Source organism: Nerophis ophidion, linkage group LG03, assembly GCF_033978795.1.
Source record: "Nerophis ophidion isolate RoL-2023_Sa linkage group LG03, RoL_Noph_v1.0, whole genome shotgun sequence".
In the NCBI taxonomy this organism is placed as follows: Eukaryota; Metazoa; Chordata; class Actinopteri; order Syngnathiformes; family Syngnathidae; genus Nerophis; species Nerophis ophidion.
The window spans coordinates 12,035,810-12,059,721 of record NC_084613.1 but is presented as its reverse complement, the minus strand read 5'-3'; the positions used below and the strand labels follow the sequence as shown (position 1 = coordinate 12,059,721).

Below are 23,912 nucleotides of genomic sequence, written 5' to 3'. Positions count from 1 at the left end.
GAAGAAAAATCAAAAACATTTCATATATTTAATATGAATATGAATTGTTTCCCCGCAAGATTGCTACATTTTCTGAGCGGAAATAAAAATTAAAAGTGACTTTAAAAATGTGGTTGTTTTGAAGTCGGCTGTTTTTCATAAACGAAAACAATATTTTTAAAACTTACATGAATTTGATTATTTGCCTTTCTGAAAAAAATGTTGACTCTATTATCTTAAATAAATAAAAAACTATTTTTGTTTAAATAATCTCTTTTTTTCCAAATTTGAAAAGATGGCCTTTTCTTGGAAAAAAAGAGATAATTTTTCATGAAAAAAAATCCAAAACTTATTTTATATATTTAATATGAATTGTTTTGTGAAAAAATGACTTTTTTTCCAAGATTGCAGCATATTCTGGGGGTTTAAAAAACCTTATAAAGTGACTTTAAAAATGTGGTTATTTTGCAGTTAGGGGTTTTTCTTAAAAGAAAAACAATATTTTTAAAATGTACATACATTTGATTATTTGACTTACAAAATTTGTTGAGTTTCTGAAAATATTTGACTTTGTCATATGATCGAGATCAAAATTATCTTTAAAAAACAACAACTTTTTTTTCTTCAAAAATATCAAATTTTTGCCAAATTTGAAAAGATGGCTTTTTCTTGAAAAAGAAAAAAAAACATGTTAAAATATTATTTTTGAAGAGAAATCAAAAGCATTTTATATATTTAATATGAATATGAATTGTTTCCTACCAAGATTGCTAAATTTTCTGGGCGGTAAAATTTTTTTAAAGAGACTTTAATAATGTGGTTGTTTTGAAGTCGGGTGTTTTCATAAACGAAAACAATATTTTTTAAATTTACATGAATTTGATTATTTGCCTTTCTGAAAAAAATGTTGACTCTATTATCTTAAATAAATAAAAAACTATTTTTGTTTAAATAATCCCCCTTTTTTCCAAATTTGAAAAGATGGCCTTTTCTTGGAAAAAAAGAGATACTTTTTCATGAAGAAAAATCCCAAAAATATTTTATATATTTAATATGAATTATTTTGTGAAAAACTGACTTTTTTTCCAAGATTGCAGCATATTCTGGGGGTTAAAAAAACCTTATAAAAGTGACTTTAAAAAATGTGGTTATTTTGCAGTTAGGGGTTTTTCTTAAAAGAAAAACAATATTTTTAAAATTTACATAAATTTGATTATTTGACTTACAAAATTTGTTGAGTTTCTGAAAATATTTGACTTTATCGTATTATCGAGATCAAAATCAAAACTAAACTTTTTTTCTGTAAAAATATCCAATTTTTTCCAAATTTGAAAAGATGGGTTTTTCTTGAAAAAAAAAATAGATGTTAAAATATTTTTCTTGAAGAAAAATCAAAAACTTTTTATATATTTAATATGAATATGAGTTGTTTCCCCCCAAGATTGCTACATTTTCTGGGCGAAAAAAATAAATAAAAAGTGACTTTAAAAATGTGGTTATTTTGAAGTTGGATGTTTTTCATAAAGGGAAACAATATTTTTAAAATTTACATACATTTGATTACTTACCTTTCTAAAAAAATGTTGACTCTATTATCTTAAATAAAAATAAACAATTTTTGTTTAAATAATCCCCTTTTTTTTCCAAATTTGAAAAGATGGCCCTTTCTTGGAAAAAACGAGATAATTTTTCATGAAAAAAAATCCAAAACATATTTTATATATTTAATATGAATTGTTTTGTGAAAAACTGACTTTTTTTTCCCAAGATTGCAGTAATTTCTGGGGTTAAAAAAACCTTATAAAAGTGACTTTAAAAAATGTCTTTGTTCAGAAGTTAGGTGTTTTTCTTAAAAGAAAACAATATTTTAAAAATGTACACACATTTGATTATTTGACTTACAAAATTTGTTGAGTTTCTGAAAATATTGGACTTTGTCATATGATGGAAATCAAAATTATCTTTAAAAAAAACAAAAACTTTTTTTCTTTAAAAATATCCAATTTTTTCCAAATTTGAAAAGATGGCTTTTTCTTGAGAAAGAAAAAAACCAAAAAAATATTATTAAAATATATTATTTTTTAAGAAAAATCAGAAACATTTTATATATTTAATATGAATATGAATTGTTTCCCCTCAAGATTGCTACATTTTCTGGGCGGAAAAAAAAATTAAAAGTGACTTTAAAAATGTGGTTGTTTTGAAGTCGGGTGTTTTTCATAAACGAAAAATATATTTTAAAAATTTACAGGAATTTGATTATTTGCCTTTCTAAAAAAAATGTTGACTCTATTATCTTAAATAGAAAACAACAATTTTTGTTTGAATAATCCCCTTTTTTTTCGAAATTTGAAAAGATGGCCCTTTCTTGGAAAAAAAGAGATAATTTTTCATGAAAAAAAATCCAAAACATATTTTATATATTTAATATGAATTGTTTTGTGAAAAACTGAATTTTTTTCCCCAAGATTGCAGTAATTTCTGGGGTTAAAAAAAACGTATAAAAGTGACTTTAAAAAATGTGTTTGTTCAGAAGTTAGGTGTTTTTCTTAAAAGAAAACAATATTTTAAAAATGTACATACATTTGATTATTTGACTTACAAAATTTGTTGAGTTTCTGAAAATATTGGACTTTGTCATATGATGGAAATCAAATTATCTTTTAACAAAAAAACTTTTTTTCTTTAAAAATATCCAATTTTTTCCAAATTTGAAAAGATGGCCTTTTCTTGAAAAAAAAGAAAAAAAAGATTTAAAAATATTTTTCTTGAAGAAAAATCAAAAACATTTTATATATTTAATATGAATATGAATTTTTTCTCCCCAAGATTGCTACATTTTCTGGGGGTAGAAAAAAAAGTTTATAAAAGTGACTTAAAAAAAGGCCCTGCGATGAGGTGGCGACTTGTCCAGGGGGTACGCTGCCTTCCACCCGATTGTAGCTGTGATATGCACCAGGGCTCCCCGCAACCCCAAAGGGAATAAGTGGTAGATAAATGGATGGACATTACAAAGAATGCCATGACAGCTTGAGGAATGACAAGTCCTCAAAGCGAACAAGTGCTGGTTTGTCTTGTATTACCACTTTGTACTAGTTTCTCATGGCTTCTCCAGGTTTTTAGAACACTGGTATTTTCTAAAAAGTTATATTTGTTTGGGCTGTTTGACAACTTGAAACTATAGCACCTTAGGCACCTTATCAAAGTCGGGGTCCAAAGTTTACATACACTTGCAAAGAACATAATTTCATGGCTGTCTTGAGTTTTCAATTATTTCTACAACTCTTATTTTTTTGTGATAGAGTGATAGCTACATTTAATGGAGAGTATCTTGTAGCTCAGCTACATTTATATGGAGAGTAACTTGTAAGTTAGCTACAGTTAGTGGCGAGTAACTTGTAGCTTAACTACATTTAATAAAGAGTAACTTGTAGTTTAGCTACATTAAATGGAGATTAACTTGTTGTTAAGCTACATTTAATGGAGAGTAACTTTTAGGTTAGCTACATTTCATGGAGAGTAACTTGTAGCTTAGCTACGTTTAATGGAGAGCAACTTGTAGTTTAGCTACATTTAATGGAGAGTAACTTTTAGCTTAGCTACATTTAATGGAGAGTAACTTGTAGTTTAGCTACATTTAATGGAGAGTAATTTGTAGTTTAACTACATTTAAAGGAGAATAACTTGTAATGTAGCTCCATTTAATGGAGGGTAACGTGTAGTTTAGCTACACATAATGGAGATTAACTTGTTGTTAAGCTACATTTAATGGAGAGTGACTTGTATCTTGGGTACATTTAATGGAGAGTAACTCGTAGTTTAGCTACATATAATGGAGAGTAACTTGTAGCTTAGCTACATTTAATGGAGAGTAACTTGTAGTTTAGCTACATTTAAAGGAGAGTAACTTGTAGCTTAGCTACATTTAATGGAGAGTAACTTGTAGTTTAGCTACATTTAAAGGAGAGTAACTTGTAACTTAGCTACATTTAATGGAGAGTAACTTGTAGTTTAGCTACATTTAAAGGAGAGTAACTTGTAATTTAGCTACATTTAATGGAGAGTAACTTGTAGTTTAGCTACATTTAATGGAGAGTAACTTGTAGTTTAGCTACATTTAAAGGAGAGTAACTTGTAGCTTAGCTACATTTAATGGAGGGTAACTTGTAGCTTAGCTACATTTAATGGAGAGCAACTTGTAGTTTAGCTACATTTAAAGGAGAGTAACTTGTAATTTAGCTACATTTAATGGAGAATAACTTGTATCCTGGGTACATTTAATGGAGAGTAACTTGTAGTTTAGCTACATTTAATGGAGAGTAACTTGTTGTTAAGCTACATTTAATGGGGAGTAACTTTTAGCTTAGCTACATTTCATGGAGAGTAACTTGTAGCTTAGCTACATTTAATGGAGAGCAACTTGTAGTTTAGCTACATTTAAAGGAGAGTAACTTGTAATTTAGCTACATTTAATGGAGAATAACTTGTATCCTGGGTACATTTAATGGAGAGTAACTTGTAGTTTAGCTACATTTAAAGGAGAGTAACTTGTAATTTAGCTACATTTAATGGAGAGTAACTTGTAGTTTAGCTACATTTAATGGAGAGTAACTTGTAGTTTAGCTACATTTAAAGGAGAGTAACTTGTAGCTTAGCTACATTTAATGGAGAGTAACTTGTAGCTTAGCTACATTTAATGGAGAGCAACTTGTAGTTTAGCTACATTTAAAGGAGAGTAACTTGTAATTTAGCTACATTTAATGGAGAATAACTTGTATCCTGGGTACATTTAATGGAGAGTAACTTGTAGTTTAGCTACATTTAATGGAGAGTAACTTGTTGTTAAGCTACATTTAATGGGGAGTAACTTTTAGCTTAGCTACATTTCATGGAGAGTAACTTGTAGCTTAGCTACATTTAATGGAGAGCAACTTGTAGTTTAGCTACATTTAAAGGAGAGTAACTTGTAATTTAGCTACATTTAATGGAGAATAACTTGTATCCTGGGTACATTTAATGGAGAGTAACTTGTAGTTTAGCTACATTTAAAGGAGAGTAACTTGTAATTTAGCTACATTTAATGGAGAGTGACTTGTAGTTTAGCTACATTTAATGGAGATTAACTTGTTGTTAAGCTACATTTAATGGAGAGCAACTTGTAGTTCAGCTACATTTCATGGAGAGGAACTTGTAGCTTAGCTACATTTAATAAAGAGTAACTTGTAGTTTAGCTACATTTAAAGGAAAGTAACTTGTAATTTAGCTACATTTAATGGAGGGTAACTTGTTGTTAAGCTGGACTGACCATACGTCCTCTTTTCCCCGGACATGTCCTCATTTGCAGGACTGTCCGGGGTGTCCGGGTGGGGTTTCTTAAATGCCTCAAATGTCAGGCGTTTTATGTCAAGGTTGTGCGTATTCTCAATGAACGTACAGTTTTAAGAGGCAGTTAAAAACAAAATAAATTGTGAAGGTGTGCGCACCCAGCAACATTCGTGAAGGGGGGTGCAGTGACCGCGAGAGGGAGATAGTTCATTTGGTTGTCAATCAAGGCATACTTGGTCAACAGCCATACAGGTCACGCTAAAGGTGCCCGCATAAACAACTTTAACACTGTTACAAATATGTGCCACACTGTGAACCCACACCAAACAAGAATGACAAACACATTTCGGGAGAACATCCGCACCGTAACACAACATAAACACTACAGAACAAATACCCAGAATCCCTTGCAACACCTACTCTTCCGGGATGCTACATTGGGAGCCCATTTTGAAAATTCCGAGCGCTAACACTGCTGTCAACAGAGGAGAAAAAAATGCTTTATTTAAATAAATATATAATTTATAAAGCAAGTTCAAGTATCATTGGCAAATTTTCACCTAGTCCCGGCCTTGGCACGCGTATACAGTGGGGCAAAAAAGTATTTAGTCAGCAAGTTCTCCCACTTAAAATGATGACAGAGGTCGGTAATTTTCATCATAGGTACACTTCAACTGTGAGAGACAGAAATCCAGGAATTCACATTGTAGGAATAGCGGTATAGTTCGGTTGGTAGAGGGGACGTGCCAGCAACTTGAGGGTTGCAGGTTCGATCCCCGCTTACACCATCCTAGTCACTGCCGTTGTGTCCTTGGGCAAGACACCTTTCCCACCTGCTCCCAGTGCCACCCACACTGGTGTAAATGGAACTTAGATATTGGGTTTCACTTTGTAAAGCGCTTTGAGTCACTAGAGAAAAAGCGCTATATAAATACAATTCACTTCACTTCACTTTGGTCAACCATTCAAAGCTCTCACTGATGGAAGGATGTTTTGGCTCAAAATCTCACGATACATGGCCCCATTCATTCTTTCCTTAACACGGATCAATCGTCCTGTCCCCTTAGCAGAAAAACAGCCCCAAAGCATGATGTTTCCACCCCCATGCTTCACAGTAGCAGGGTTTCCCACACATTCATTTATTTATTTGTGGCGGCCCGCCACGAAAGAATTACGGCCTCCACAAATAAAAAAAATAAAAATAAATAAAAATATATACATATATATTTATATTTTTTTTTTTTTCTAGCTTTTGACTCGCTCGACCGCTCATAAAAGCAATGGGACTCTGTCTGTGAATGGAGCTTGTAGTTACATATTATATAAATATGTAAATATTATATACATATGTATACAATATGTCCTCTGTGTTCTTTGATGTTTGATGTTTCCCTCTTACACACATGGAAGAGGGATGTGTACTATGGCTATGAGCTGTTGTTGTTTTGTTTTTTTTGTTTTGTTTTTGTTTTTTCCCTTGGCCTGCACCCCCACTCCAGGGCCTAGGCTAAGACCGATTTTTTAATTTTATTTTAATCTTCTATTTTTTTCTTCCCCCACCCCCCTTGTTTACCTGTATGTCATCTTTTTTGTAAGGGGCGCTGGAAGCCGGCAGACCCGTCAGCGATCCTGTTCTGTCTCCCTGTAATGTTTGTCTGATCTTGAATGGGATTGTGCTGAAAATTGTAATTTTCCTGAAGGAACTCTCCTGACGGAATAAATAAAGTACTATCCATCTATCTATCTATCTATCTACAAATATGTACATAAAGTATTGTAATTATATTCCAACTCCGCGTTCTTCTTGGTCATCGCCGCCGCCGCCGCTGCAGTAGGTATGGTGTTCTTGGGATGCAACTCAGTATTCTTCTTCCTCCAAACACGACGAGTTGAGTTTATACCAAAATGGATACATGGATGACCAAAAAGTTCTATTTTGGTTTCATCTGACCACATGACATTCTCCCAATCCTCTGCTGTATCATCCATGTATCCATTTTGGTATAAACTCAACTCGTCGTGTTTGGAGGAAGAAGAATACTGAGTTGCATCCCAAGAACACCATACCTACTGTGAAGCATGGGGGTGGAAACATCATGCTTTGGGGCTGTTTTTCTGCTAAGGGGACAGGACGATCGATCCGTGTTCAGGAAAGAATGAATGGGGCCATGTATCGTGAGATTTTGAGCCAAAACCTCCTTCCATCAGTGAGAGCCTTGAATGGTTGATCCAAATACTTATTTTCCACCATAATTTACAAATACATTCTTTATAATGTGAATTCCTGTTTTTTTTTTTTTCACATTCTGTCTCTCACAGTTGAAGTGTACCTATGATGAAAATTACAGACCTCTGTCATCATTTTAAGTGGGAGAACTTGCACAATCGGGGGCTGAATAAATACTTATTTGCCCCATTGTATGTGTCGTCTTTTTTGGGTTTTCACTATATGGTCAGCCTAGTTAAGCTACATTTAATGGAGAGTAGATTTTAGTTTAGCTACCTTTAATGGAGGGTAACACTTGCCCATCACTCTTTGTTGGCCTGCTGTGTCAAAGTTAAATCTTGTGCAAAAAACTTGTTAACTTTTGCAGTTGTGTGGTCTCTCTGTGTAAAAGGACGCTTACATCATTTCCCGATCGATAAGGTAGTAAGTTTTTCTTCCTGCTGACCCCACAGGTGCTGGCAACGGCGACGTCAGCGTGGTCATCGTGGACCCGCAGGGGAAAAAGGACACGGTGGAGCTCATCCTGGAGAACAAGGGCGACAGCGTCTTCCGTTGCACGTATCGCCCAGTGACGGAGGGCCCTCACACCATCCACGTGCTGTTTGGGGACCAGGAGATCCCCAAGAGTCCCTTCCCTGTCAACATCGCAGAGGGTGAGCCATGTGTTGTACGCGCCAGGTTTATAATTGACAGTCGGATTTCTCAGCGGGCTGATCCGTTCCATCAGGGTTGCGTTTCCCAGGGAGCAGTTTTAGACCGTAACCCTTCTGATCTGTCATTTCTAGCACCTCCTGTTGCTCCTCCCGCGGGAGTCCCATTGCAGATAATCCCTCAGTCAGTGCGAACTCCTCCAGCAACGAAGGCCCCCCCCCCTAAAAAACCTGTCCGCCCAAGTTAGTATGTCCCGCTGGGACGGGACTTTGCTCGTTGCTCAGCTCCTGTCCGCGCCGAGCTTTCTCCAAGGGTGCACAGTAGTGCTTGGTCCACCTTCCTTCGGCCTGCACGCTTTTGGAAAGACTTGAGCTGCAATTAGGGGTGTAACGATTCCTTTTTAACCATTCGACTCAGAATTTATGGTCTCAGGGACGATATGACTTTGATTCAGTAATATTTGATCCGTTTTCCGCTCTCATTTTGGACATTCAAGTACAGCGGGGGGTTGGCCACCCAAAACGTTGAAAGAGTCATTTTTAGACCAAAAATACGAATCTGTCTGGAGCTGCAAAAAACGAAAAGCCTTGCATAAATCTTTTAATGAAGGCAACACATGATGTAAGTGTCTACGTTAACTATAATAGCCTACTATCAAAATGACTTTAAAAGTCTTATATAAGTGTTATAATGAAGGCAACACATGATGTAAGTGTCTGTATTAGCCTACTATCAAAATGAATTTAAAAGTCTTATATAAGTGTTATAATGAAGGCAACACTTTACATTAGTGTCTATATTAGCTATAATAGCCTACTATCAAAAAAACTTTAAAAGTCTTATATAAGTCTTATAATGAAGGCAACATTTTACGTGAGTGTCTGTATTAGCTATAATAGCCTACTATCAAAATGACTTTAAAAGTCTTATATAAGTGTTATAATGAAGGCAACACATGATGTAAGTGTCTATATTAGCCTACTATCAAAATGACTTTAAAAGTCTTATATAAGTCTTATAATGAAGGCAACATTTTACGTCAGTGTCTATATTAGCTATAATAGCCTACTATCAAAATGACTTTAAAAGTCTTATATAAGTGTTATAATGAAGGCAACACATAATGTAAGTGTCTATATTAGCCTACTATCAAAATGACTTTAAAAGTCTTATATAAGTGTTATAATGAAGGCAACACATGATGTAAGTGTCTATATTAGCCTACTATCAAAATGACTTTAAAAGTCTTATATAAGTGTTATAATGAAGGCAACACATGATGTAAGTGTCTATATTAGCCTACTATCAAAATGACTTTAAAAGTCTTATATAAGTCTTATAATGAAGGCAACACTTTACATTAGTGTCTACGTTAACTATATTAGCCTACTATCAAAATTACTTTAAAAGTCTTATATAAGTGTTATAATGAAGGCAACACATGATGTAAGTGTCTATATTAGCCTACTATCAAAATGACTTTAAAAGTCTTATATAAGTGTTTTAATGAAGGCAACACTTTACATTAGTGTCTATATTAGCTATAATAGCCTACTATCAAAAAAAATTTAAAAGTCATATATAAGTCTTATAATGAAGGCAACATTTTACGTCAGTGTCTATATTAGCTATAATAGCCTACTATCAAAATGACTTTAAAAGTCTTATATAAGTGTTATAATGAAGGCAACACTTTACATTAGTGTCTACGTTAACTATAATAGCCTACTATCAAAATGACTTTAAAAGTCTTATATAAGTGTTATAATGAAGGCAACACATGATGTAAGTGTCTATATTAGCCTACTATCAAAATGACTTTAAAAGTCTTATATAAGTGTTATAATGAAGGCAACACTTTACATTAGTGTCTATATTAGCTATAATAGCCTACTATCAAAAAAACTTTAAAAGTCTTATATAAGTCTTACAATGAAGGCAACATTTTACGTCAGTGTCTATATTAGCTATAATAACCTACTATCAAAATGACTTTAAAAGTCTTATATAAGTGTTATAATGAAGGCAACACTTTACATTAGTGTCTACGTTAACTATAATAGCCTACTATCAAAATGACTTTAAAAGTCTTATATAAGTGTTATAATGAAGGCAACACATGATGTAAGTGTCTATATTAGCCTACTATCAAAATGACTTTAGAAGTCTTATATAAGTGTTATAATGAAGGCAACACATGATGTAAGTGTCTATATTAGCCTATTATCAAAATGACTTTAAAAGTCTTATATAAGTGTTATAATGAAGGCAACACATGATGTAAGTGTCTATATTAGCCTACTATCAAAATGACTTTAAAAGTCTTATATAAGTGTTATAATGAAGGCAACACTTTACATTAGTGTCTATATTAGCTATAATAGCCTACTATCAAAAAAACTTTAAAAGTCTTATATAAGTCTTATAATGAAGGGAACATTTTACGTCAGTGTCTATATTAGCTATAATAGCCTACTATCAAAATGACTTTAAAAGTCTTAGATAAGTCTTATAATAAAGGCAACACATGACGTAAGTGTCTTTGTCGGTTGTATTAGCCTACTATCAAAATTACTTTAAAAATCGTATATATTGTTAGGTGTAGAAGTGCGTGGACCCCAAGGATGCAGAGACGTAGATGGTAGCAAAGAAAGTTTGTCTTTATTTGGACGTAAGGTTGCCAAATCTATCTTTATTACACAAGGCGATGGTGGAGCACAAAACACACCATGAATGAACTGAAATAGTTGCTACCAAAAAACTAAACAAAAGCGCTGGACACAGCCAGGAAAATACTATATGGAAAAAGTTAACCAAAAGTGCTAAGTATAAACATAAAACGCTAGACGAGGCTAGGGGGGAAAAAAAAAACACTTCTAGAAAGAAGTAACAACAACAAACTAAAAGAGCTAGACAAGGCTAGAGAAACAATCAAACCTGGCGAGGAGCACGAGTCAAACAAAGGTTTGCAAGTGAGCGAGCAATACGGTGGTGAGACACAAAGTTCCGGCACTCGCATGGCGTCAGCACCCAGGTTAAATAGACCCCACTAATCAATCTCAGGTGTTTGCTCCTGCTTTGCACCAGCTGCACTCCATGCTGTGGATGAGAGACAGAGTAAATATGGTGTGCCAAAGAGTACAGAAAATAAGCAACTGACAAACAACTCACCACAATATATAGTGTTATAATGGAGGCAACACATGATGCAAGTGTCTGTATTAGCCGATTATAAAAAATGACTTTAAAGGTCTTAGATGAGTGTTATAATGAAGACAACACATGATGTGTCTATATTAGCTATAATAACCTACTTTCAAAATTACCATAAAAGTATTATATAAGTGTTGTAATGAACAACACGTGATGTAAGTGTCTATATCATTTATATTAGCCTACTATTAAAATGACTTAAAAAAGTATTGTATAAGTGTTACAATGAACAACACATGATGTAAGTGTCTATATTAGTTATATTAGCCTACTATTAAAATGACTTTAAAGGTCTTATATAAGTGTTATAATGAAGACAACACATGATGTAAGTGTCCATATTAGCTATAATAACATACTTTCAAAATTACTTTAAAAGTCTTATATAAGTGTTATAATGAACAACACAATATGTAAGTGTATATAGTAGCTATATTAGCCTACTATTAAAATGACTTTAAAAGTCTTATATAAGTGTTATAATTAACAACACATGATGTAAGTGTCTATATTAGCTTTATTAGCCTACTATTAAAATGACTTTAAAAGTCTTATATAAGTGTTATAATGAACAACACATGGTGTAAGTAGCTATATTAGCCTACTATTAAAATGACTTTAAAGGTCTTATATAAGTGTTATAATGAAGACAACACATGATGTAAGTGTCTATATTAGCTATAATAACATACTTTCAAAATTACTTTAAAAGTCTTATATGAGTGTTATAATGAACAACACAAGATGTAAGTGTATATAGTAGCTATATTAGCCTACTATTAAAATGACTTTAAAAGTCTTATATAAGTGTTATAATTAACAACACATGATGTAAGTGTCTATATTAGCTTTATTAGCCTACTATTAAAATGACTTTAAAAGTCTTATATAAGTGTTATAATGAACAACACATGGTGTAAGTAGCTATATTAGCCTACTATTAAAATGACTTTAAAGGTCTTATATAAGTGTTATAATGAAGACAACACATGATGTAAGTGTCTATATTAGCTATAATAACATACTTTCAAAATTACTTTAAAAGTCTTATATAAGTGTTATAATGAAGGCAACACATGATGTAAGTGTCTATATTAGCTATATTAGCCTACTATTAAAATGACTTTAAAAGTCTTATATAAGTGTTATAATGAACAACACATGGTGTAAGTAACTATAATAGCCTACTATTAAAATGACTTTAAATGTCTTATATAAGTGTTATAATGAAGACAACACATGATGTAAGTGTCTATATTAGCTATATTAGCCTACTATTAAAATGACTTTAAAAGTCTTATATAAGTGTTATAATGAAGGCAACACATGATGTAAGTGTCTATATTAGCTATATTAGCCTACTATTAAAATGACTTTAAAAGTCTTATATAAGTGTTATAATTAACAACACATGATGTAAGTTTCTATATTAGCTTTATTAGCCTACTATTAAAATGACTTTAAAAGTCTTATATAAGTGTTATAATGAACAACACATGGTGTAAGTAGCTATATTAGCCTACTATTAAAATTACTTTAAAAGTCTTATATAAGTGTTAAAATGAACAACACATGATGTAAGTGTCTATATTAGCCTTCTATTAAAATGACTTTAAAAGTCTTATATAAGTCTTAAAATGAAGGCAACACATGACGTAAGTGTCTTTATTAGCTATAATAGTCTACTATCAAAATTTCTTTAAGTATAATGAGGGCAACATATTATGTAAGTGTCTATATTAGCTTACTATCAAAATGACTGTAAAAGTCTTATATAAGTCTTACAATGAATACAACACATGATGTAAGTGTCTATATTAGTTATATGAGCCTACTATCAAAATGACTATGTGTCGCAGGCTGAAGCAAATCTTTGTTGACAGAAATGTTGAAATGTAGTATTTATTCTACACATTTTTGCAACATAAGAACCATTAGTAAATCGGAGGCTACTCAGAAGCTAAGACAACTCCTGGAATAACTGGCTTTTAATGGCCAAAAGTACAGATGTGTATCCAAGTTAAGGCGTTCCTCTTTAAATAAGATTTATTACAATCTTTGGCAAGCCAGGTAATGTTTGCTGTGGTCTGGAACAACATGGCACACAAACAGCTATGAGAATCGCAGCCAATATTACATACAGATGATGTGTCATCATACATGCAAATATAAATGATTTACAAAGAGAATATGACTAAAGAATATTTAATGAGCTCATATATACATACATAATAAATTTCATTTTTTTATTTTTTTTTTGCTGCTTGCGCTGTGGAAGGCGGCTGCATCTCCAGTAGCTCTGTAGTGGTACATCTTTTAAACCTATCTTTTATCTAATATTTTATCTTCAATTATAAATATTATTCATTATATCTTACAAACATATATTTTATCTTTTATCTTTGTAATGTTTTCCTTGAAGACAGTGAATCCCTGTATATATCCAATGGATACTTTTGGCAGTTTTAAAAGACCAGGAAGCAGCTTTCTTTTATTTTAATTTTCCTGAAAGAACTCACCTGAAGGAATCAATAAAGTACTATCTATCTATCTATCTATCTATCTATCTATCTATCTATCTATCTATCTATCTATCTATCTATCTATCTATCTATCTATCTATCTATCTATCTATCTATCTATCTATCTATCTATCTATCTATCTAATGAGGCATAATGAAGCAATATGTACATATAATTAGCCTAAATAGCATGTTAGCATTAATTAGCTTGCGTTCATGCACTGACCAAATATGTCTGATTAGCACTCCGACAAGTCAATAACGTCAACAAAGCGCACCTTTGTGCATTCACGCACAGTATAAAACGTTTGGTGGACAAAATGAGACAAAGAAAGAGTGGACTATTTTACATGTAAACAAACTGTTGCCTCACAGTCCACACTATGTTGAGTTCAAGAACCGCCGAAATGAGTAGGAAAAAAGGATGTTCACCAAACAGTGTCATCAGTGAAGCATACACACAAACATATTGGGAAGGTTTTCCCTTAACAAAAAACATACTAAACAGAAAAAAATATTTCCACCCCCATATTTTAAATCGATGTGGGCGCGATACCTCTCTTCCGGAAGGCAAGGAACGATACACTTGAAATGTAGAACATAAATAAATTTATTGACCAATCGTTACACCCATAGATGCAATGTTGTATCGTTTTTTTCTCTCTTTGCATTTCTTTCCACTTTGTTTTTTAGCTTGCTCTGTTGGCTTGAACCGCACATTCTTTGCATCAAGCAGCCTGCACACACTTCTGATTGACAGACTGGTCTGGAGTCAGAAAGTTGCTCAGTGTGTCTCCAATGTGTTTGGTTATACAAACCCAAAAACCAGTCTAGTTGGCATGTTGTTTAATTAGTAATAAAAACAGAATACAATGATTCGCAAATCCTTTTCAACTTATATTCAATTGAATAGACTGCAAAGACAAGATATTTAATGTTCCAACTAAGAAACTTCATTTTTTTTTGTGCAAATAATCATTAATTTCGAATTTAATGGCAGCAACACATTGCAAAAAAGTTGTCACAGGGGCATTTTTACCACTGTGTTACATGGCCTTTCCTTTTAACAACACTCTGTAAACGTTTGGGAACTGAGGAGAGCAAATTTTTGACGCTTTTCAGGTGGAATTCTTTCCCATTCTAGCTTGATGTACAGCTTAAGTTGTTCAACAGTCTGGAGTCTCCGTTGTGGTATTTTATACTTCATATTGCACCACACATTTTCAATAGAAGACATGTCTGGACTACTTGCTGAAATAAGCAGGGGCGTCCATGATAACGTTGCTTCGATGGCAACATATGTTGCTCCAAAACCTGTATGCACCTTTCAGCATTAATGGATCCTTCACAGATGTGTAAGTTACCCATGCATTGGGCACTAATACACCCCCATACCATCACAGATGCTGGCTTTTCAACTTTGCGCCTATAACAATCCGGATGGTTCTTTTCCTCTTTGTTCCGGAGGACACGACATCCGCAGTTCCCAAAAACAATTTGAAATGTGGCCTCGTCAGACCACAGAACACTTTTCCACTTTGCATCAGTCCATCTTAGATGAGCTCGGGCCCAGCGAAGCCGGCGGCGTTTCTGGGTGTTGTTGATAAATGACTTTCGCTTTGCATAGTCAAGTTTTTACCTGCACTTACAGATGTAGCAACGAACTGTAGTTACTGACAGCGGTTTTCTGAAGTCTTCCTGAGCCCATGTGGTGATATACTTTACACACTGATGTGGCTTTTTGATGCAGTACCGCCTGAGGGATCCAAGGTCCTTAATTGCCTTGGCCTTGCAGTGATTTCTCCAGATTCTCTGAACCTTTTGATGATATTACAGAGCGTAGATGGTGAAATTCCTGAATTCCTGTCATGTCTTTTGATCATGTTTTGTTTGGCTATGTTCTTTTTGATTTTTGGAGTCTTTTAGTGTCTGTTTACGCTCCATTGTTTCAGTCACCTTGTCAACTCATTAGTTTCACCTGCCTCATTTGTTAAGACTCACGCACCTGTGTTAATCAAGACTTTATTATTTAAGCTTGTAGTTGCCAGGCACTCCACATTTTCATGCTCATTATTCATGCCTGATTCATGCTACTCTTGTCTGGCCACGTAAGTTTTCTTTGTTACTCAAGCCACAGTTTAGTCCATTGTTTAGTTCATGTTTCATGTCCTAAGTTTTTTTTGGTACTTTTTGAGTAAAAGATGAAATCATGTATTTGCCATTCACGCCATGTCCAATCCAGTTCTTTTGCATCTCGGGAAAACAATCCAGGCAGGAAACTATACCATAGTCCAAGTTTTGACAATTTCTTGCAATAACTGGTTGAGAAATGCTGTTCGTTGACTGTTTGACAATTTGCTCACGCATTTGTTCACAAAGTGGTGGACCCTCGCCCCGTCCTTGTCTTTGAACCACTGAGCATTTCCTGGAAGCTGCTTTTAAACCCAATCATGGCACCTACCTGTTGCCAATCAGCCTGTTCACCTGTGGGATGTTCCAAACAAGTGTTTGATGAGCATTTCTCAACGTTCTCCGTCTTTTTCGCCACTTGTGCCAGCTTTTTTTAAACATGTTGCAGGCATCAAATTCCAAATGAGCTAACATTTACAAAAAATAAAATTTTCCAGTTCGAACTTTGCAGTCTATTCAATTGAATATAAGTCGAAAAGGATTTGTAAATCATTGTTTTTATTTCCAATTTACGTAAACGTGCCAACGTCACTGGTTTTGGGGTTTTGTAGAATTGCATCGTCAGTTCCAGGTATTCTCAGTCAAGCTGCACTAACATCTGCTGGCTTCTCACCAAATATGAAATACCATCTGGCTCATCCCGGTTGGCATTCCTTTCAGCCATGAATCCCAACGCCTGCAGAGCTACCGGCAGAGGCCTTCAGCCTAAAGGCGTGAGAGTAAAGGAGGTAGCAGACTTCAAAGTCTTCACCAAGGGAGCTGGCAGCGGAGCCCTGAACGTCTCGGTCAAAGGACCCAGTGAGTCAGACCCCTTTTCTCATCTTTTATTTCCGGATCTTGGCAAAGCCGAGCAAAGGCGCGATTGAATGAAACGCCGCATTGTTTTCTCACCAGCTGGGGCGCAGGAGCAGGTGAAAGTGCGGGATGCGGGGAACGGCGTGTACGAGTGCGAGTATTTCCCTCTTAAGCCTGGTAAATATACAGTCGGCATCACCTGGGGAGGACAGCCCATCCCACGCAGGTAAGGGCTTTACCGTTTGCCTTTGGGAAGTCATAAATAAAACTAAGTTGCATTGTTATTTTAGCCCCTTTGAAGTGGAGGTGAGTCCGGAGGCAGGTTTCCAGAAGGTGAGGGCCTGGGGCCCCGGTCTGAAGACGGGAATGGTGGGAAAATCCGCGGACTTCGTGGTGGAAGCCATCGGCGTGGACGTCGGGACTTTGGGTGAGCCGATCGTCAAAACCCTTAAAATTCCAGACGTGACATTGGAGAATGTTCCTTCTCTCGTGGCGCAGGCTTCTCCATCGAAGGCCCCTCCCAGGCCAGGATCGAGTGCGACGACAAGGGGGACGGGTCCTGCGACGTCCGCTACTGGCCCACCGAGCCGGGCGACTACGCCGTCCATGTCATCTGCGACGACGAGGACATCAAGGACAGCCCCTTCATGGCGCACATTCTGCCCGCCGCCAATGACGTCTTCCCCGAGAAGGTCACCGTCAACGTAAAACGCACGGCATTCGCCTTAGTAACAATTACGTTCCAACCTTCAGGTGAAAGCTTTTGGTCCGGGCCTGCAGCCGACCGGTGTTACCGTCAACAAGGCGACAGAATTCACCATCGATGCCCGCATGGCGGGGAAGGGTCAGCTCACCATCTATGCCCAGGTGAGGATACCTTCCGCCAGGTTATGTCATCGCTTCTCAGTTACTGTAGTCAGGTACTGATAGCGTTAACGCACTTTTTGCGTCTTTTTACGAACAAAAAACAGGAAGGACGCGCATTTCCGGAAGTCCGCGCCTCCGAGGGCCAAAACTCCGGTCTGCATGTTTTTTTTTGTCGATTATCGCTTTCCGCCGGGGTTTTGTTTTGTTTTTATCTACATATCCAATTTTCATCCCCTGTTTATGGCATTTTTATTGGTCATCTAGCTCCCTGGTGGTCTAGTGCAGGGGTAGGGAACCTATGGCTCTAGAGCCAGATGTGGCTCTTTTGATGACTGCACCTGGCTCTCAGACAAATCTTAGCTGACATTGCTTAACACGATAAGTAATGAATAATTCTGCTGGTAATCACAGTGTCAAAAATAACGTTCAAAATACAAAACATTCTCATGCATTTTAATCCATCCATCCGGTTTCTACCGCACCTGTTCAAGAAGTCACGTTAATGGTAAGAAGTAGTTTGTTTACCGTTGGTTAGCTTCAGAATAACAATGTTATTAAAAAGAATAAGACATTTGTTATACTCTAAAAATGTTGGTCTTACTTAAAAATTCACGCATTTAGTTGTATTCAGTCTTAAAAAAATTATTATATGGCTCTCACGGAAATACTTTTTAAAATACTGTCCTTTGTCACCGATTCTGTTCATAACTTTTATGGACAGAATTTCTAGGCGCAGCCAAGGCGTTGAGGGGATCCGGTTTGGTAGCCACGGGATTAGGTCTCTGCTTTTTGCAGATGATGTAGTCCTGATGGCTTCATCTGGCCGGGATCTTCAGCTCTCACTGGATCGGTTCGCAGCCGAGTGTGAAGCGACCGGAATGAGAATCAGCACCTCCAAGTCCGAGTCCATGGTTCTCGCCCATCTCCGGGTTGGGGAGGAGACCCTGCCTCAAGTGGAGGAGTTCAAGTACCCCGGAGTCTTGTTCACAAGTGAGGGAAGATTGGATCGTGAGATCGACAGGCGGATCGGTGCGGCGTCTTCAGTAATGCGGACGTTGTATCGATCCGTTGTGGTGAAGAAGGAGCTGAGCCGGAAGGCAAAGCTCTCAATTTACCGGTCGATCTACGTTCCCATCCTCACCTATGGTCATGGGCTTTGGGTCATGACCGAAAGGATAAGATCACGGGTACAAGCGGCCGAAATGAGTTTACTCCGCCGGGTGGCGGGGCTCTCCCTTAGAGATAGGGTGAGAAGCTCTGTCATGCGGGAGGAACTCAAAGTAAAACCGCTGCTCCTCCACAGCGAGAGGAGCCAGATGAGGTGGTTCGGGCATCTAGTCAGGATGCCACCCTAACGCCTCCCTAGGGAGGTGTTTAGGGCACGTCCAACCGGTAGGAGGCCACGGGGAAGACCCAGGACACGTTGGGAAGACTATGTCTCCTGGCTAGCCTGGGAACGCCTCGGGATCCCCCGGGAAGAGCTAGACGAAGTGGCTGGAGATAAGGAAGTCTGGGCTTCCCTGCTTATGCTGCTGCCCCCGCGACCCGACCTCAGATAAGCGGAAGATGATGGATGGATGGATGGGCTCTCTCAGCCAAAAAGGTTCCCGACCCCTGGTCTAGTGGCTAGGATTCTTTGAGTTCACCGCCGTGGCCCGGGTTCGATTCCCGGTCAGGGAAAGCTATCCAATCCTTTTACCGTAGCTTGGACCGACTTAAACAAGTTGAAAAACGTATTCGGGCGTTACCATACAGTGGTTAATTGTACGGAATATGTACTGTACTGTGCAATCTACTAATACAAGTTGCAATCAATCAATTAATCGTCAAAGAAATGAACTTTCCGGTATAATTTCTTACATTTTGATTCGCCGAAAGTTTTATCAATGACAAATAATGCCTCAGTTTGCACCGCGAGAGTCTGTCAAAAGAAAGACTTGATGGTAAACACTAACGTGAGTGTAAAGTCCACCTTTTATCCCATTCATCCGATCATCCAAACAACAGAAGAATAAGTGATTATTACATTTTTGTCAGGGTGTGTTGTTGAAGAACCCCAAGGTGCAGAGACGGCGGCAGGCATTGTGCAGGAAAACATGGTTTTAATGTTAGAAAAATAAGAAAAGAAAAACACAAACCAGGAACCAGGAAGCAGGAACAGGAGTCAGGAGTCAGGAATAGGCCAGGGAATAGCTTACAACAAAACGACACGGCACGACAATACTCCCAACACCGAGTGGAATACAAAGCAGGTTTAGATAGCACCTGGCTGATTGACACCAGGTGTGGCCAGGTGCCAATCAGCCGCAGCTGAGGGGAAGCAGCACTCAGGGAGACAATCAGGAAATAACCAAAATAAGAGCGCTGACAGGAAATGACAGAGGAAAAACCAAAACATAAGTAAACTGTCAGGGACAAGCCTGACAATTTTAACAGAAGTGTAGATAGAACATGTTAAAACAGACAATAAGTATATGTTAGCAAATGAACAAGTTGATTAATAATAATTTTTTTACAGTTTGTTCTTTATAATGTTGCCAAAATAATAGGTAGATAGATAAATGACACTATATGTTACTGCATATGTCAGCAAACTAATTAGGAGTCTTTGTTTGTTTACTTATGACTAAAAGACAAGTTGTCTTGTATGTTCACTATTTTAGTTAAGGACAAACTTGCAATAATAAACATGTTTAATGTACCCTAAGATTTTTTGTTAAAATAAAGCCAATAATTCCATTTTTTGTGGTCCCCTTCATTTAGAAAAGTATCAAAATACATCTTATAATATTGGTATCGGGACAACCTTAGTGGGTACCGAGAAAAGTCTGTGCTTTTTTTTCATCCTTAAAAGTCCGTGTGCATTCATGCATGTATTGTTTGTGACGTTGACAGGATGCCGAAGGCTGCGCCATCAACATCAAAGTCAGCGACAAGGGCGACGGCACCTTCCTGTGCGTGTACACGCCGACCAAGCCCATCAAGCACACCATCATCATCGCCTGGGGCGACGTCAACGTGCCCAACAGCCCCTTCAGGGTACGACACTCTGCCCTCCACTCACACCCGCTCTGAGAATTGAACAGAAAGGACTTGGCGGGGGTCCTCTTTCAGCTAACTGCCCTTTGCCTCAAGTACACTGTGAATCCATTAGGTGCTGGTGGGAGAGGGCTCTCATCCAGACAAGGTCAAGGTCTACGGGCCCGGCGTGGAGAAGACGGGTCTCAAGGCTAATGAGCCGACATACTTCACTGTGGACTGCGGCGAGGCCGGTCAAGGTGAGCGCCGGTGGGAAGATGATGGCGAATAAAAAAACACCGGAGAGTGCGGGGGAATCCTCAAGGAAACAGAGTGCGGAATGCTGACGACTGCATGAGCATTAATTGAAAAAAATGTTTTGTATTAGGGTTGTACAGTAAACCCGTATCAGTATAGTACCGCGATACTAATGAGTCATATTCCGTACTATACCGCCTCTAAAAAGTACCGGTCACTCATCTTTCCGTGCCCCCCGTCGTCATCATGTTGTGTCATTGCTGGTCCTAGATCTGCGATACCACTGATTTACTGTCCGATCTGATATCAAATAGATAGGGTTGTACAGTATACCGGTATCAGTATAGTACCGCGATACTAATGAGTCATATTCCGTACTATACCGCCTCTAAAAAGTACCGGTCACTCATCCCTCCGTGACCCCCGTCGTCATCATGTTGTGTCATTGCTGGTCCTAGATCTGCGATACCACTGATTTACTGTCCGATCTGATATCAAATAGATAGGGTTGTACAGTATACCGGTATCAGTATAGTACCGTGATACTAATGAGTCATATTCGGTACTATACCGCCTCTAAAAAGTACCGGTCACTCATCCCTCCGTACCCCCCGTCGTCGTCATGTTGTGTCATTGCTGGTCCTAGATCTGAAATACCACTGATTTACTGTCCGATCTGATATCAAATAGATAGGGTTGTACAGTATACCGGTATCAGTATAGTACCGCGATACTAATGAGTCATAATCCGTACTATACCGCCTCTAAAAAGTACCGGTCACTCATCCCTCCGTGACCCCCGTCGTCATCATGTTGTGTCATTGCTGGTCCTAGATCTGCGATACCACTGATTTACTGTCCGATCTGATATCAAATAGATAGGGTTGTACAGTATACCGGTATCAGTATAGTACCGTGATACTAATGAGTCATATTCGGTACTATACCGCCTCTAAAAAGTACCGGTCACTCATCCCTCTGTACCCCCCGTCGTCGTCATGTTGTGTCATTGCTGGTCCTAGATCTGCAATACCACAGATTTTCTTTCCGATCTGATATCAAATAGATAGGGTTGTACATCGTACCGGTATTAGTATAGTACCGCGATACTAATGAGTCATATTCGGTACTATACCGCCTCTAAAAAGTACCGGTCACTCATCCCTTACGTGCCTCCTGTCGTCGTCATGTTGTGTAATTGCTGGTCCTAGATCTGCGATACCACTGATTTACTGTCCGATCTGATATCAAATAGATAAGGTTGTACAGTATACCCGTATCAGTATAGTACCGCAATACTAATGTGTCATATTCGGTACTATACCGCCTCTAAAAAGTACCGGTCACTCATCCCTCTGTGCCTCCTGTCGTCGTCATGTTGTGTCATTGCTGGTCCTAGATCTGCGATACCACTGATTTACTGTTCGATCTGATATGAAATAGATAGGGTTGTACATCATACCGGTATTAGTATAGTACCGCGATACTAATGAGTCATATTCGGTACTACACCGCCCCTAAAAAGTACCGGTCACTCATCCCTCCTTGCCTCCTGTCGTCGTCATGTTGTGTCATTGCTGGTCCTAGGTCTGTGATACCACTGATTTTCTTTCCGATCAGATATCAAATAGATAAGGTTGTACAGTATACCGGTATTATTTTAGTACCGCGATACTAATGAGTCATATTCGGTACTATACCACCTCTAAAAAGTACCAAAATATTGGTATGGGGACAACACTATTGCCTAGTATGTTCACTATTTTATTTAAGGACAAACTTGTCGTAAGAAACATGTTTAATGTACCCTAATACTTTTTGTTAAAATAAAATCAACAATGACATTTTTTGTGGTTCCCTTTTTTTTTAAAAAGTACCGAAAAGTACTAAAATATTGGTGTTGGGACAACATTATTGTCTATTATGTTCACTACTTCATTTATTATTATTTATTTATTATTCAAGGACAAACTTGCAATAAGAAACATATTTTAATGTACCCTAAAAAATGTTGTTAAAATAAAGCCAATAATGACATTTTTTGTGGTCCCCTTTATACCAAAAAGTACCAAAATAATTTTGGTACCGATACCAAAATATTGAGATCGGGACAACATTATTTTCTAGTATGTTCACTATTTTATTTAAGGACAAACTTGCAATAAGAAACATATTTTAATGTACCCTAAGATATTTTTTGTTAAAATAAAGCCAATAATGATTTTTTTTTGGCAAAGTACTGAAAAGAACTGAAAAATATCAAAATAATTTTGGTACCAGTACCGGTACCAAAATATTGGTAGCGGGACAACACTTTTGTGTAGAATTTTCACTACTTTATTTAAGGACAAACTTGCAATAATAAACATATGTTTAATGTACCCTAAGATTTTTTGTTAAAATAAAGCCAATAATTAATTTTTTTGTGGTCCCCTTTATTTAGAAAAGTACCAAAAAGTAACAAAATAATTTTGGTACCGGTACCAAAACATTAGTATCTGGACAACACTATTGCCTAGTATGTTCACTACTTTATTTAAGGACAAACTTGCAATAAGAAACATATGTTAAATGTACCTTAAGATTTGTTGTTAAAATAATACCAATAATGACATTTTTTGTGGTCCCCTTTATTTAGAAAATTACCGAAAAGTACTGAAAAGTATCAAAATAATTTTGGTACCGGTACCAAAATATTGGTAGCGGGACAACACTATTTTCTAGTATGTTCACTACTTTATTTAAGGACAAACTTGCGATAAAAAATATATGTTTAAAATACCCTAAGATTTTTTGTTAAAATAAAGCCAAGAATAAAATTTTTTGTGGTCCCCTTTATTTACAAAAGTACCGAAAATTATCAAAAT

At 36.7% G+C, this 23,912-nt stretch overlaps 1 protein-coding gene across 2 annotated transcripts in view; it reads left to right on the top strand.

The window, feature by feature from the left end:
• The window catches only part of LOC133549120 (filamin-C-like), a 151,990-nt gene that overhangs the window by 53,031 nt on the left and 75,047 nt on the right, over nucleotides 1-23,912 (top strand). The window contains exons 8-16 of one of the 2 annotated variants that reach the window (XM_061894258.1): nucleotides 7,984-8,184; nucleotides 8,317-8,424; nucleotides 16,768-16,905; nucleotides 17,002-17,128; nucleotides 17,193-17,329; nucleotides 17,401-17,594; nucleotides 17,656-17,769; nucleotides 20,665-20,808; nucleotides 20,924-21,047. In XM_061894258.1, coding sequence (XP_061750242.1) covers nucleotides 7,984-8,184; nucleotides 8,317-8,424; nucleotides 16,768-16,905; nucleotides 17,002-17,128; nucleotides 17,193-17,329; nucleotides 17,401-17,594; nucleotides 17,656-17,769; nucleotides 20,665-20,808; nucleotides 20,924-21,047 — 1,287 coding nt within the window. The remainder of the gene's footprint in view (nucleotides 1-7,983; nucleotides 8,185-8,316; nucleotides 8,425-16,767; nucleotides 16,906-17,001; nucleotides 17,129-17,192; nucleotides 17,330-17,400; nucleotides 17,595-17,655; nucleotides 17,770-20,664; nucleotides 20,809-20,923; nucleotides 21,048-23,912) is intronic. The other variant, XM_061894259.1, reaches the window with a different exon arrangement.